The sequence below is a fragment of the Python bivittatus genome, unplaced genomic scaffold (genome assembly GCF_059951505.1).
Source record: "Python bivittatus isolate LINGU-HERP-01145 unplaced genomic scaffold, Pbiv_v1 ctg000220_np1212, whole genome shotgun sequence".
NCBI lineage: Eukaryota > Metazoa > Chordata > Lepidosauria > Squamata > Pythonidae > Python > Python bivittatus.
Window position 1 is genome coordinate 29,883,379 of NW_028277048.1, and position 15,831 is coordinate 29,899,209.

The 15,831-nt window shown below is 44.3% G+C and overlaps 2 protein-coding genes across 2 annotated transcripts in view; one reads left to right on the forward strand and one right to left on the reverse strand.

Moving 5' to 3' along the window:
• MCRS1 (microspherule protein 1) lies at window positions 1-13,763 on the forward strand. Its single transcript, XM_025171317.2, has 14 exons — window positions 1-142; window positions 1,748-1,877; window positions 3,288-3,426; window positions 4,731-4,889; window positions 5,382-5,491; window positions 7,372-7,480; window positions 7,916-8,054; window positions 8,139-8,214; window positions 8,805-8,833; window positions 9,385-9,477; window positions 9,671-9,753; window positions 10,400-10,487; window positions 11,072-11,199; window positions 11,904-13,763. Exons 2-14 carry the CDS (start codon window positions 1,768-1,770, stop codon window positions 11,988-11,990), a joined length of 1,350 nt encoding a protein of 449 aa, XP_025027085.2. The 5' UTR covers window positions 1-142; window positions 1,748-1,767; the 3' UTR covers window positions 11,991-13,763.
• KCNH3 (potassium voltage-gated channel subfamily H member 3) overlaps window positions 13,664-15,831 on the reverse strand; it is a 26,790-nt gene continuing 24,622 nt past the window's right edge. The window contains exon 16 of the mRNA XM_088138497.1: window positions 13,664-14,275. Within this exon, the coding sequence (XP_087994623.1) occupies window positions 13,664-14,275 (612 nt within the window). The remainder of the gene's footprint in view (window positions 14,276-15,831) is intronic.

Consider the following 15,831-nt stretch of genomic DNA (forward strand, 5'->3'; position numbering starts at 1 on the left):
AATGAACCGGAACTGATCTTGCACTTGTTTTTTTTTTCTCTTCTTTCCCCGGAAGTTATTGGGATTTCTCTCGCGTCTCCGAGATGGACGCTGGAGAGAGAGGCGGAAATTGTCGTCGTCGGTGTCGTAACGATTGGGAATGGTGAGGCATTGACGCTACAGACCTTATAACATCTTGGAGATCGGCTAAGATTAGGCAGAGGGAACAGCTTCGGTTCTTGGTTAAGAAAAACGGCTGAGGCGGATGGGGACGCATGCGCAAAAAGGCTGGGGGAGTAGAACCGCGCACGCGCTTTATGCTTCCCCTTTCCTCTCTTCCCTTCTCGGGGTTCTGTAGTACTGGGGCGAAATTCCACCAGCCTGGTTCGCTTGCGCTGATTTAATTCGCCTTGTTTGCGTGAGGTTTCATTAATTGTACATCATCCTGCATTTCCTGTGAGGCGGTTTTCCGTCTTCGTCCAGATACGTTGGGTCACAACTCCCATAAGGCCAAACTTCTGGAAGGCATTAGATTAGGGAAGGCTGCTAAATTTGGAACAAGATTCTTTAATTTGGGTTTTCTATCTTCATTATACCACTCATTCCTTTTCATAACCTGATGTCCTCCAAATGAATTCTTATAATCTTTGGTCACATAAATTGATGTCTGACACATCTGGAGGGCTCCAGGTTGAAGAAGGCTGCACCAATATAACAAAAGGTGGGAGTCATCCCAAAACTAGATCAGTACATTTGAAACTGCGAGGAAGGAGTATGACTAGCCATTGTACCACTGCAAGTTAACAAGCTCAGCTCTGTGACCTTAATTAGTTGATTAGAACCCTCCACCTGCTGCCTGACACTGACAAGACCCTAATCAGTTTCACACTAAAGGCTTTCTTTTGCCTCCTAAGCAAAAGGAGGTGCTGAGCATCCTAGGGAAACAGCCTGTACTAGCACATTCCTTTTTATGTGTATTCCCCATTGTGTGCCTGCTTACTCTCTTGTAATCCCTTCCTCTCCAATGAATGTAAATACAAACATCAATTCTCTTCTTGCTAATTATCCCAGCACCAGGGTGAGCATTCCAAAGGGCAGGGAGTGGGAAAAAGGCCTATAAGATTTGTCCTTTTACCTGGCTTCCACATGAGCTGAGTTCCGGATACCTTCCCTGCTGTTTGGCTCACCAGGCTGTTTGGGGTCTTATCCTTCTGACTCTGTAAAGCAAAGGAAAGCTGAAGTAAAACTGTAAGCACAGTCGTGGTAATGCGGTTTTCACTTAGTGACTGCTTTGTTTAATGACCAAGTCGCTGGAACCAATTGTGGTCGCTAAATGAGGACTCCCTGTAGTTGCTTCTAACAACCAAACAGAACAATGACCAAAATGGTTATGTCCATGACTATAAATTCTGTTCCTCCTTGAAAACTACTATGATGGAAAATGCCTTCTATGTAATACTAATTATAGTAGCAGAGCACATTGTTTAAAATAGTATCTTCTGAAATCAGTAAGATAGTACATTCCCAAGCAAAAATATATTAGAATAAAGCAGGTGCTTAACTTGTTCTTAAGTTATATATTCTAAGTATAGAATTTCATTTAGACTTCTGGGATTGTAAGATACAGGTGGACCCATAATCAGTTTGTGCAAAAGTGCTTTCCTTTGCTTCCCTCTGCATCCACATAATAAACATTGCTGCAACATGGGATCCAGTCAGAACTATTGTAGCCCAAGGCACTGAATCTGTGCTCCTATCTCTGTGGCAGACACTTGGGATTCCAGACTGATGGCGTCGGGTACAGCTAGCCGCTCTGAAGACGAAGAGTCTCTAGCAGGACAAAAAAGGAGCTCATCGCAAGTATCGGGTGCCATTCCAAAACGACGTAGTTCATCCAGGTACCGTGATGGACATGGCTGGGAAGGTGGTTCAGGGAAAGGAGGACATCTGGCTTCCAAGCATATCTTTAATTTGGAGAGTTGAGTTACAAAAAGGAATATAGAATATAGAATTATGGTGCTTGTTGGAAACGAGTGCTGAAGTATAGCTAAATAGGCTGGATTCTTTCCATATGCAGATGTAATGTGGCCATTGTTTTCAAAGAGGAAGCTCAAAAATGGATGTTCCTTCTGAGTAAAACTTATTGAAGTTGCTTCTTTTGGAACAATCACAAACCTTTTTTTCCTTCTCCCAGTTTGCACTGATTAAGTAAGGTGGTTGGCAAGAGGGCTATTTAATTAAATGGTCTCATGTTTGTTATCCCCGCCAAATTTGGTAGTTTCCCTTGATACTCCCTTAATTGAGAGAAAGGATGGAGTCTTGGGAGTTACAAAATACACCAAAAGTGACCATATTTGTGCCCCTCTTGAACATAAAAGCAAAGAAAAGAATCGTGCAATATTCTTTCTGCTCAGAGAACAGTGTTTGATTTTTTTCAGTACATTTCAGTGTTTGTGGTCATAGAATCATAGATCATAGGATTGGAAGGGACCTTGGAGGTCTTCTAGTCCAACCCCCTGCCCAAGGCAGGAGTCCTCATACCATCTTAGACAAAAGGTTGTCCAATCTTTTCTTGAAAACCTCCAGCGATGGTGCACCCACAACTCCAGGGGACAAGCTGTTCCACTGCTTAATAGTTCTCACTGTCAGGAAATTCCTCCTTATTTCCAGGTTGGATCTCCCTCTGATGAGCTTCTACCCATTCCACCAAGGTCCAATGGCCTAGATACTACTGCTTTGAGGGACAAGATCTTTACCCTGTAAAATTGCTTCTACACAGACATGTTCATGTAATACATTAAGTCACTCAGATCATCTTATCCCATATCCTGTGCAGATTCTTAACCACAATTGATAGCTTTCCCATGATTAAGTGTATTGTCTAAACTTGAAACAGTTGCTACTTCCAGTCAGCACTAACCAGAATTCTACATCAACAATTAATCTTAGTCTCAAATTCTTATTAGAGCTAACTGGAAATAATGGTTGCTCTTAATTACTGCAAAAACGTGGCAGTAAAATAATTGCATGTGATTGCATATTAACCAGCCTGAGTGACTGAGGATATTGTGCAAATCTGCCCTCCAAGTACTGCTGTTACGATGCTGGTTGACTTAAAAGGCAATTGTGTCCTATTCACATACAGCTCAGGCTTTTCTTAGCAGAAGTGTGGATCAAGTCCTTTAAATGAAAGAATTTCCACTGAAGTCACCCATGACTTGCTGCTGTTTGCTGAAGTTCTAAAGAGAGTAGTGAAAGGGATATCTGTTTCCTTGAGATTATGGCAATGTGGATGTTCACCATTCTAGGTTCATCAAGCGGAAGAAGTTTGATGATGAGCTGGTAGAAAGCAGCCTTGCCAAATCATCCAGCCGGGCCAAAGGCCCTAGCGGGGTAGAGCCAGGACGCTGCTCTGGCAGTGAGCCGTCTTCTAGTGAAAAGAAGAAGGTGAGTCAGTGACTGATCTGCATCATCCTGTTTCACTGGGAAAGGACCTTCAGAAATCCTCCTATTGTTTTCTATGCAGCACATAAGACAAGTTTTACTGCAAACATAACTGTGACTCTTGTTGAATCCACATTCCACTACAGAATAGCCATGCATAACTTATATACATAGATACATATTGTACATCACAGCAGTGAATCTTCCCTGAGAAGTTAAACACCTTATTTAATTGAGAAACAGTGGTGCCCAACCTTTTAACTGATGTTTGGTCCTCTGCAAGTCTGACTGGCAGTTTGTTTAGAAGCAGCTTCTTTTGTTGCTCTATAACTGACAATACATTCTAAAAGCTAGGCTGGTTTGAAACCCTATTTCATGGAGTAAGCAAATCCTGCCAGGCAAGGTTGGGAATCTGTTCCTGTGTCCTTGTAGGAAAGCAGAAATCCAGGGGATTTCACTTCCTGTCACCTCTGCTGCCTTCCAAATTCAAGGCCTGCAGGAGACTCTTTGGGTGGATGAAATACTCTTTCCCTTTTCCTCCTCCACCACCACCATCTTGCTGCAAACAGCCTGACTTCCTGGATTAATGCCTGCCATCTTTTGCTTGGTTGCAATGGTGTATTTCTGAGAGATGGGGTGGAGGAAAGGGCATGTCAAGATGGTCTTGATTACTATGACAGGTCAAACTGGCCCTGTCAGTGACCCTGATAGATATGTTGCAGCTGGTTCAGATGGGCAATTAGACTTTAATTGAAGGTTGATGGCCACCTTGAGTGTTCAAACTGTGTAGAAAGCTGAGGTGTAAGCCAGGAGAATCTGGTTTAGAATGCCATACTTTTAAAACATCACAGCCTGCCTTGGCTAGAACTGGTTTCTTTCTGCCTAGGGCAGTGTTTCTTAAACTTTTTTCTCTCCTGACCCCTTTCCAATTTTAAAAATTATGGAGGACCCCAAAAGAGCTTTTGTTTGTATGGGTTATATTTATCAATATTTACCATATTAAAAATTAAAATTGATGCATTCACTGCCGCTACTGCTTCTCACAATTGTTTGATGGGATTTTAATATTGTATTATAGTTCAGCATAGGCTGGCAAATAATTTTGATTTTGTAGACCCCTGAGAAGGTCTTGAGGGACCCTCAGGGGCCTTAGGACCACACTTTAAGAAATACTGGCCTAGGGTAAAGGTCTCTTAACCCACTATGAAATTTAGCTATTTGATTATTCAGCTGCCTGGAGTATTTTGGCTTCCCTTGCTGCTGTGTCTGTTGTGGTTCTCTATCACTTTCCTGCTCTGCCTCTTCAGGTGTCCAAGTCCATCTCAGCCCCTGTCACTCCAAGCCCCGCTCCAAATCCCAGCCTCACCAAGCGGATGAAGAAGAGCAAGCAGCCCTTGCAGGTCACCAAGGATTTGGGCCGCTGGAAACCCACTGATGATCTGTTGCTGATCAATGCTGTGCTTCAGGTAATGGAATGGGCTTACTGTTAGGATACATGTTCCAGATATTTATTCATATTATCCCAGAAACGGTATTTAAATCCTTTAGATGCCATTCTTTCTTCAAGAAAACTAGAGTAGCTTACATGAGGCTCCTAAGCAGTTCTCTTCAAAACATGTCTTGAGACCATTCTCACCCTCTTCCTGGACCTCTTTAATGTGTGCCTCTACCAGTCAATATCACCAGTATTGAAGCTGGTGAGTCAGTGGCCTGACTTAGTCCAAGGCAGCTGCAGAAGTACGTTCATTCTCTAATACCATTCATTCCTCCTCAGCAGTTTTCTCTAATCAGTTTTTGACTGCTTAATTCTCCAGTGGATTCTGTTCCATTTAAGCTCAAAGTGCTTGAAACCAGTATAGTTGCTCCTTTCTTTTTTAAAAAAAAAAGCCTACTTGCCCCAAACCTGACTCTGTTTTGCCCATCCTAGAACTGAGAGTTCTTTCTCTTTCTCTTTGAAGACCAATGATCTGACTTCTGTCCACCTGGGAGTGAAGTTCAGCTGTCGCTTTAATCTGCGAGAAATCCAGGAGCGGTGGTATGCTCTCCTCTATGACCCTGTGATTTCCAAGTAAGTCCTGTCATTCACACAATCCTGATTGTCAGAAGTGGAAATAGGAGAATAGAGCTGTGGTGAAGGCTCCCACTCTCTTGTTTCTAAGATTAGGCAGGTGGCAGCTTGGGCCATCGCTAGCTGAGGGCTAGAAGCAGATCACAGTCTTAGGGGAGGTAAGCCTCCTGGTGTACTGGAAGAGAAGTGTGTGGTGTTCTGGTTTCCAGAGAGGCTTCCTGTGCAGAGATCCTTTATGTTCTTATTTGGAAGTAAATTATTTTGACTTAATGGATCCTACTTTCAAGCAGAATCTTGGAATAAAGGGTTGTGTGTGGCCATGGATGTGGCAAAGTATATATTAGGTCTCTCCCTGCCACCCTTGCTTTATGGAAGCAATTGTCTGGTGAGGATTTCTCCATTCCTTTCAGTGTAGCTGGGTACTGTTCCTTCTTTAGCTTCTCTTGGTAGGAAAGAGGCCCCTTTGAAACACTAATGGGCCTCTTTCCTTAGTAAGCCATTGAAACACTAATGATTACTAGGGGGGGGATAAGTGACTCATCAGGATTCCCATCCCTTCTCCCACTTTATGTGCAGTTTCACAGCTGTTGAAAAACAATGGTGACTACCAACTCTCATGACTGTCTGTAGGGAGAACAGATGACAAATGAATGTAACTGCATGTATGTCATCATTTTGGTGTCCTTGCAGCTTGCTGCAGATGCCACTGCCAGCCAGGCTCCTTTCTTCCATACCACAGGGATGTTATCTAGCTGCTTTGATCCAGTTCTTGCAATTTTTCCTCTTTCTTTGAGAAAGAAGCAAGCTCAGTCAGTTCAAACTGAGAAGAGAGTTAAGAGTCTCCAGCAGCAGGCCTGGTCTGCTCACACCAGTGCCCTTCCTGCCTGTGCTCCTGCTGGCTGCTTCCTCTGCAACCGTGGCATCTGCTGGTCCATGGCTGTGTCAGTCTGGTTCCCCACTAGACAGAGTGTCCAGGACAAGTCCAGCAGGCTGGCCAAGCTGGAGGAGGAGGAAAAGCTGGGGCGGAACTGGTTGTTACCATTGAAACTGGTTGTTGCCTAATTTAGATAATATCCCTGCATGCAATTCATCCATTTCTCCCACAGTTCTTAGGTGCAAGAGACAGCACACAAAGTAGCAAAAGCAGAAAAGTAGATTTTACTATAGCATTGATGGCCTGATAGAACCACAAGTAGAAGAAACATGAAAGTAGCACAGATTCCAGATTTCCAGAGGGTTAACACAAGGTAGTCCAGCTTAAATATTGATACAATTATGCTTGTTCTAGATAATTGTGTCTTCAAAGTAGAGATAAATATTGATTTCCAACCATTTTAAAAGCTAATTTGATATTTTACTTCCCAGTGACTATTTCGTTTACTTTTTCTTAGGTAAAGAAGGATTTGCTAGTCATGTAGCATTAAAGACTGGAATCCTTTCACTAGAGAAATAATAAACGTTCTCAAAAATGACTGAGGGAGAGATGGCTTTAAGTTGAAAGAACTAGTTTCCAGTTCATCAGTGCTGGAATTAATGTGAAATGTTTATTCTGGCATCTCCAACTTTTTCTGAGAAAGTCATCATGCATTTCTTTGGAGTAAATATCAGGGTGGCTTTCTAAAAGTTTAAAAATCCTGACTTATATCTCCTTTTTAAAAAGGTAGGATGCATATATTGACTATTCAGAGCTTAAATGCACAGGATCTGTTTTCATATTAATGAAGAGAGAGATACAGCTCAACCCTACATTCAGTTTACAGCCTTGTTTTTCTCTTTCCTTCTTTTCCCATTAGTTGAATGCTGCCAGAGACTCTTTGAGAAACAGACATTCCCACTGAGTCTTAAGCATTTTTTATTCCCTTCTTTCCATTCTCCACCAGGCTGTCTTGCCAAGCAATGAGGCAGCTGCATCCTGAAGCCATTGCATCTATGCAGAGCAAAGTGCTATTCAGCAAAGCAGAGGAACAGCTGCTAAGCAAAGTGGGATCGGTAAGGAGCAATACCTCTGGGTATCATACCCCCAGCCCTAGTAGCCCTGACATAAAGCGAACTTGGGTTTCTGAGAGCCCCTTTGGTATCCGTCCTTAAGGCCCTCACAAGTTCTGCATTTTCCCACAGCTCGTGGCAATTTCCTCTTCTCAGTGCCCAGTTGGCCTTTTTATGAGAGTTATTCTTTGTTTATGTAATGAATATATATAATATAATAGACAATGTTAGAGCCATTTTAGAGCTGGTGCCATTGCACATCTCACTCCTGTGGTCTTTCAGGGAATCTGAAGTTAGCAAAAGCATTGCATGCACAGCCGGGCTTGAGTTACCCTTAAGCCTGATTAAGATCCCTAGTAGTGGAAACGATAATAACAATAAACATCACCCTGTGTAATGATGACTCCTGCTTTCACCCTCTTCCTGCTCTTTGCCTAGACCAGTCAGCCTACTCTAGATACATTCCAGGATCTGCTGCACAAACACCCGGAGGTTTTCTACCCTTCCCGCACTGCTAAAGTCTTGCAGACACACTGGCAGCTCATGAAGCAGTACTACCTCCTGGATGACCAGACAGGTAAGGTCACTTGCTGGTTCCCTGGCTGATGTTGAGGCTGAGCCTGGGGTCTGAATTCTAAACTACTGTGTGCCCTCTCTGCAGTGCAGCCACTGCCCAAAGGAGACCAGGTGCTCAACTTCTCAGATGCTGAAGATATGATAGACGACAGCAAGCTGAAGTAAGTGAGAAACTGGTAGATAATCCACCTCTCCTCTCCTTGTAGCCATAGAGCATTGTGCCACCAGTGTTGCTGTGCTGGCTTGGTGGTGGGCCAACATTCCTTCAGTGTTTAGAGTGACAGCTTAAGGTCACTCCTGTTTCCTTCCACAGAGGAGTGATTGAATGTCCAGGAGTTGTATTACAATAGAGCTTAGACCTGATGACAGTTATTGACTGGCTTTTACAGCACCTTTCATTTCTCGTCATTCGGCAGCCAGCATCCTGGCTTTCCTAGGGAATTCCAGCTGGAAATGTATTTATTTATTTATTTGTCAAGTTTATATAGCTGCCCATCTCACACAAAGCGACTCTGGGTGGCATACAACAAACTGTTGGTCATTTCCTTTTTGCAGTTGTGAGTGTTACTATAGCTACTGCGTTGTGCCAGTGGCAGAAGTCTTAATCTGACCAAAAGTCTATATACGTGTGTTTAATAATGAAATTGCAGCAGAATGGAAACAAATGCCAAACTGACCCTGGAGTGATCTGCTTAACCTCCTGTCTCTGTCTCTCTTTCTCTACCCCTGCCCCTTTCCCCTTTTATTATAGGGATGTACGGGATGAGGTGTTGGAACATGGTGAGTTAGGTTTGGTTTGATAATGTGAAGCAAAGCACGGAACAAAAAGAAGCTTCCTTTTTAGATGGCCATGTTTCCACATTATCGCCTCTGTGTGGTTCTGACTGTTTTTTGTTTTGTCAAAACATTGGCCTTCTTGGAGAGGGAAATACTGACTCAAAGGGTTAGAATCTGTGTTGGAAAGCTGTGGAAGAAAAGCAGGGCTGAACTTTATGTGCCTGAGGTGTAAGGAAAGATACAGGGCATTCTTCCTCCTTTTGGTAAGAACCTCTGATGTCAGAAGCCTGACAGCAGCGGAGTCTAAAGAAGGAAGAAGCCTTGTTGGAGAGAGGTGAGAGCTTAAAATGCTAGTTTTCCTCAGTTGATCTCTGCTGTACTCTTGATCCTTCCCTTGGTTTTCCTCCAAAAAGGGGGGGGGGGAGGAAAGAGCTGCACGGATTGAATGGTGGTGGGAATCTAAGGAAAACCTAAGACTTATGTACAGTGTTATTATAAAATAATACTGTGGCACTTCTCTGCATTCACTGTGGTTATTGCTTTTCTCCTTGCAGAACTGACTGTGGCAGACCGGAGGCAGAAGCGTGAAATTCGGCAGCTAGAGCAAGAGCTGCACAAATGGCAAGTGCTGGTGGATAGTATAACAGGTGAGAGAAGTCTGTTGCAGCCTCTTGTAATGCAAAGAACTACCTGAGAATCTTGGAAGTAGGAGAGGAAGGATGGAGGTGGGAGCCAGGCTTTGAAATCAGTGGTATAAATAACACCCAGGCATGCTTTGGCTACTGGTCAGCCCCTTCTTCCAAAACCTTGCCAGCCTACCTTCTCTTTTCTTTCTCCTAGGAATGAGCTCCCCTGATTTTGATAACCAGACATTGGCTGTGCTGCGTGGACGGATGGTGCGCTACCTCATGCGCTCCCGGGAGGTGAGTTCTGTTTTTCATTCAGCAGTGCCCAAAACTAAGGAGGTGAACTCCTTATTACCAAGTTGGATCAAGGAGAGGAAGTTGAATCCTTTTTCAGTGACCCAGATATGACATCAGGATCAAGCTGCAGGTATTTCTTAAAGTATGATTTGATTTTGAGATACATGGCATATCTGCATATTCTGAAAGGTTGAAGACTCTGGGCTGTTTCAGTAAGAACATTTTGATAGAAGAATAGTTTTTAATTTGAGAGGTACTGGTAATTTTTTATTATCTCTCCAGACAGCTGAAGACAAAACTGTACTGGCACTGGAGTTGAGAATCAACATTGGTTTCTGATTACCGTTACCTTTACTATTAAACCATTTGTATGTAATTTACTTTGTGCAAAAGGTAACATTCTGAGAACCCCAAGTTTTTAAAGTGTATTTCTCAATCCAGTGATGGCCTGTGCTTTTTTTTTCACTTAGCTTTGCTTGTCTCCATCCCATCATGTTTGCTCATTTTAGAAAAGTCAGTTAGCTTTTGCAAAATAAGAAACTGTGTACTGTGTCAGTTCACCTGATTCATTTGGATTGCTGAGGCCAGCAAAACACTGGTTCACTAGATATGCAGAGTGAATTCTTTGTCTAATTTCCTTTTCTAGATCACACTTGGCAGAGCCACCAAAGACAATCAGATTGATGTAGATCTGGCACTGGAGGGCCCTGCTTGGAAAATCTCCCGCAAACAAGGTACTGGAAGTGATTCTTGCCTCAGAATTACTGAGAAAAAAAAATTATTGGGCAAGATGTGTACAGCCATGGTAAGATAGAGTTAGCATCAGGAACCAGATCCCAGAGTCTTGTTTCTCTTTGTGGTTCCTGATACACTGGCTTCACAATGCAAGATGCTTGAGAAAGTGTTGCTAGGAGAAACAGCTACCTTTAAAAATTGAAAGGAAGACGAAAGTAGGATAGTATTTTCCATCCTGATGACCACATGCAATCTTTGAGGCATTTGTTGGAATTCTGTGAACCCCAGGCAACTCTCTAGTTTCTCTCATATTTACTATCCAAATGTGAAAGGTACATATTCAGTGGCCTTTTTTCAGGCTGCACAATTCAATAGCCTTCTGTAAGTGGGAGATTGGCGCTTTAACTTTTGAAGGTAACTGTTTCTCAAGGAAGGACAACATCTCCCTTAAAGGCAATGTCATGGTGGCTGTGGCCTAAATGCATGTGGCTTAGGCCACAATTACATTCCCTTGTAGCTCTTTTCTATTCTCTTCCTCTTGGGAAAGTCCAAGTCACCTTAATCTCTTCCTAAATGCACCCAGGTGTCATCAAGCTGAAGAACAATGGCGACTTCTTCTTGGCAAATGAAGGCCGACGGCCCATTTATGTTGACGGGCGACCGGTGCTTTGTGGCAGCAAGTGGAAACTCAGCAATAACTCAGTGGTTGAGGTGAGCAGGGGCTGGCTGTGCTTGGTAGAAGAAAGAGTTTGAGTTAGATATTGTCTTCTTGCCTGTAGGGTGTATCATTCCTGTTCTAGTTGTGTTTTCTTTTTGGCGTGTGAGAAGACTGGGCATTCAGAGCTTAGATGAAATTAAATAGCATTTCTTGCTAATTAATGCTGGATGGGTAATTTCTATTGCCATGGTATTTTTTTAACTTGGTTTTGTGGAATAGTATTTAGAACTTTATGCTGGGTTTTTTTCTGCTTTGCCTGTGTATTTTTAACGTCGAACTGCTTAGAATCGCTTGAAGTAGGCAGAATATATATGTTGCTGTAATCGTCATGGTAATATCCAGGGCAGCTGACCAGTAGGTCCATCCCATGGACGCTAACAGCCTCTCTGCATGGATTCGGTTGAGTCCAGAGGCTGTAAGTCTTCACCGGCTCGGCTCCCTTCGGAAGGGCTTGGGCCGCAGCCCCCAGACTAGGGAGGCTGCCTTAAATGAAGCAGCTCTTAGCGAGAGCCTGGTGCTAGCCAGGAAGGAGGAGATGTGAGTCGCTTTAGCCCAAGAGCCCTCTAGCTAGCTGCCATTGCAGACCTCTGCACTGGTAGGAAAGCTGCTCAAGGTGGGTCGTGCCTTAATGGGGTGAGAAAACGGAATATGCACAACTAAACCGATTTAGTTCTCCCCCCCCCCTCTCTCTTTTCAGATTGCCAGCTTGCGCTTTGTTTTCCTCATCAACCAAGACCTGATTGCTCTTATCAAGGCAGAAGCTGCCAAAATTGCCCAGCCCTGAGGCTTGGATCAAACCAAAGGACCCCATACCTCTTCCAGCAAGGACTGCTGTTTTCTTTGCTGCTAATGCCGTTTCCTCCAGTTTGCCTCCTTTGAGGTTAGGACACAAAGCTGTCATGGGCCTTTTCTTTCAGCATGGAGAAGCTCTGCTTCCTCTAGGAGCAGCTCCTCTGTGTGTGTGTGTGTGTGTGTGTGTGTGTGTGGGCACACGCTCACCCACTGGAGAGGGAGGTAGAGAGAGAGAGAGAGAGAGACTCAGGCTTAAACAGAGCCCTTTGGCTAACCGAAGCTCTTTACTGATTGTCCTGGGTTGTATGGGAAATGGCTTGCTGCTTCTATTGACTATTGTGCTTCACTCTCTTTGGGACAGAGTGACAACATTTTTGAGGAGGGGATGTGGGCAGAGCCAGTGTCAAGCTACTATAGTTATCAGTTCTCTCGTCTGCACTGTATTAGTACCATTTCTAGATGTCAGTTTTTCAGGTATTGTCCAATAGAATCTCAGTTCCCTGTGTATGAAAAAAAATTGAGTGATAAATTCCAAGGAAAGATGATTACAAAAATGGAGTTCATCTGTTCCTATCTGTTTGTTGTACAAGAATATTACTACTTTTCAGGGGGGTTGATAGACTAATGTTCTACTTTATCTATTGGTACCTGCCTCCCAAGTCCACGTACATCCTTGCCTGTAAGTAACGGAATGGTAGAATGAGCTTACAAGAGTGTTGTCATAATTTGGTTGTTTGGGGTTTTAAAAGTAATGGCAAAAATGGAGGTAAACCTAATTATTTAAGATGCAACCTTTGCATTGCCAGCTTTTAAATATCTAACTTTTGTCTCCATTAAAGTTTCTGATGCAACAGTGCAGTCTGTCGTAGTGGCCTCAGTTGAATTAGCAGTGAAGTTTATGGTAGATGGTTAGGCATGTCCTTTCCCAGTATAACCAATTTTACAACTGAAGTTTGTGGTTTTCATTTAACTTTTGGTAGTGGTTGTACATATTGTGATTTAGTGTGGGAAAGGTCACTCATGAGCCTTGTAAGCACAACACCTGAGCAATAGCAGTTCATAAATTAAGCACTCAGAGTTCAAAATGTACTTTTTATTTTATAAAAAGGGTACCCAGCCCCAGTATTTCATAGGGCTGAGAAAAATCTTCTTGGACCTGCCTTCCTATTTGAAAATTACATGCTCGGGGGGAATTTCCACTCCAAGTCCACCTGCTATCCCCACAGCAATGCCTAACAATCCAGCTGCCTGAAGGAAGAGTAGCTAAAATTGAATCATGTGCAAATATGGGTACGTTTGCATATTTCAAGCTGTGGTGCACTGATGTATTCCCTAACCCACATAACCACTCAGATGGGCCGGGTCTGGCTTTTGACAGTAGAGGCTCTTACAGCAGCTTCCAATTTCCTGTTTTTGCCCAGGCAAACGGTACCTTACTCTCCCATGATGTTTCATGGTGTTTGCTCTTTTTCTTCTGTCTCCATTATGAGAACAACTGCAGCTCTCCGAACCCTGGAAGAGCTGTTTCTAGCCTTTCTCTATTGTGTTCTGTTCCCTAACATGGAAGAACATCCAGTCCCATAAGACAAGGACTAGTCCTTGATATTCCCAGGCCAGAAAAATCCCAGTGCCTGATCTTTGTGTAATCAGTTGTGCTCGGCACACTCATATCCCTGTTCCTTCTTCCTCTAGCCAGCAGGGCCCACTGCATGTAGAACCATCATCCCCAGCACCAATCAGCACCATCTCAAGGCTTGAGGAATCACAGGCTTGAGTCCTGGAAGATTTGGTTTCTGGGGAGCTTGTATGGCATGCTGGATCTGTGGCGGAGCAAGCTTGGGGCAGAGAGCTCTCTCTTTGGCTCAGGTTTGGCATCAGTGTGTTGCTCCCCTGGTCCTTGGGACCATGACCAGTGGGTGAAAGCATTCCTGTCTCGGAATCCCTCGCTCGGCGTCCCAGGGTCCAAAACGCACCAGGCCAGGGTGAGCTCTGCCCAGCTGGAGGGGCCCACATCCACTGAACTCTGCCACAGGCCCCATTAGGGCACGGTGCTGGTGGTGCACTATGGGAACAGAAAGCTGGTGAAAGTCCTGTGTCGACCCGGAGGGGACTCAGCAGAGGCGTAGTAGGAGCGTCCGCATGGGGGAAAGACCCACAGGTAGAAGGGTCGACTCGCTGCTGGGCTGGTGTCTGGGAGAGAAGGAAGAGCTGGACAGCCTGGCGCAGAGAGTGCAGACCTTCACGCATTTGCTGAACTTGCCCAGAGAGCTCAGCCACCTGGGAAATGATGCAAGGGAAATTAGGTGAGGTCATTTGCTTACATTTCTTCTTAGATTGGAACCCTCCTTGCTTACAAAGTTGCTTTGTAACTACTGTAATATATAGAATCTTCCCTAGTGCTGATGTAATGTGCTTCCCTTAATAGTTATGGCAGTAGATCACTGGGTCTCTGGAAACAATTTGGGAGTTGGGGAGAAAAGAAGGAGGTGGTATACTTTTTCTCACTTCCATCTTTGGCCATTGAACAGTTTGATCTCTTTTCCTAATGTCCCCTTGGACTTTAGGCGGGGGAGAATTCTCTTTTCATCTGAAAGGATATTGTGATGGAATGGAATTATGAAGGCCAGGCTCAGGGAGAAAAACATTTTCTTACATCTCCTGAGGAGCGTGGGAGATACAAGAGGATGAGACTGGCACCTCCCTGAGGAATTCACAATGTTGTGGCTGGCATTACTTGGGAACTGGGGTTTCAGTCTGGGAAGATTGATGTCAGCCTAGCCCAAGGAACTCCAAGAGACCATGTAAATTCAGTCCAGCTATGTTTATTAGCTACAACCTCTAGCAAGAATCTTCCCAGACTGAAACCCCAGTTCCCAAGTAATGCCAGCCACAACATTGTGAATTCCTCAGGGAGGTGCCAGTCTCATCCTCTTGTATCTCCCACACTCCTCAGGAGATGTGAGAAAATGTTTTTCTCCCTGAGCCTGGCCTTCATAATTCCATTCCATCACAGATATCAACAGCAGGAAACACACTCTTCAAACACTTTTGATTGTTGCATGGCAGAAGAGAAAATAAAAGCCCTGTTGGCTCAGAAGAGAGTCCTATCTAGGCTGCCTTCTTGGGGAAGGTATTGGAGAAGGTGGTAGGACTGCCCAGCTGGAGGGGCAAAGAATGTTGGATGAAGCGGCTGATCGACATCCGTTTCAGTCAGGCTTCAAAGGGGACTGAAACAGCACTAGTTGGTTCTGAGGATGCTTTCATTGGGACCAGGCTGGGAGGAGCTGTCAGTGGTGTTCAGTACCATCAGCCGTGGTATCTTTCTGGACTGCCTGCAAGGGTTGGGAGTGGGAAGCACTGTTTGGCCTTGGTTCCAGTCTGATAATGGGAGATGAGCAATTGAGCTCATGGGCATTCTGTGTGATGCTGTAGTGCTCACTCCTTTCCTAAATGGTTTCATATCTACATGAAACCACTGGGTGGTTTGGATTGAGGTATCATCCTAACAATTATATATCCCCACCACCCTTTTTCCAGACTGGGGGTGGGGGTAGGGTGGGAATTAAAACTAATTCCTAGCAAGACAGTTGCTTTCTGTTCAGAAGCCACGAGGTTTGGTGGTCACCCCTGATCTGGCTCTAGATGGAGTGGTGTTCTCCCTGAAAGCAGATCTGCAATTTGTGGCTTCTGGATTCACGGCTTCTACTTGATCAGCAGCAGGGAAGCCTTTGCCCAGCTTGGGGCTGCCTTTGAAGACTACCCAGAAACTTCAGCCAAAGCCAAGACCTCACCTTGCGTTGGTCGCCACTAGATTTCCAAGTGCAAATTTATTG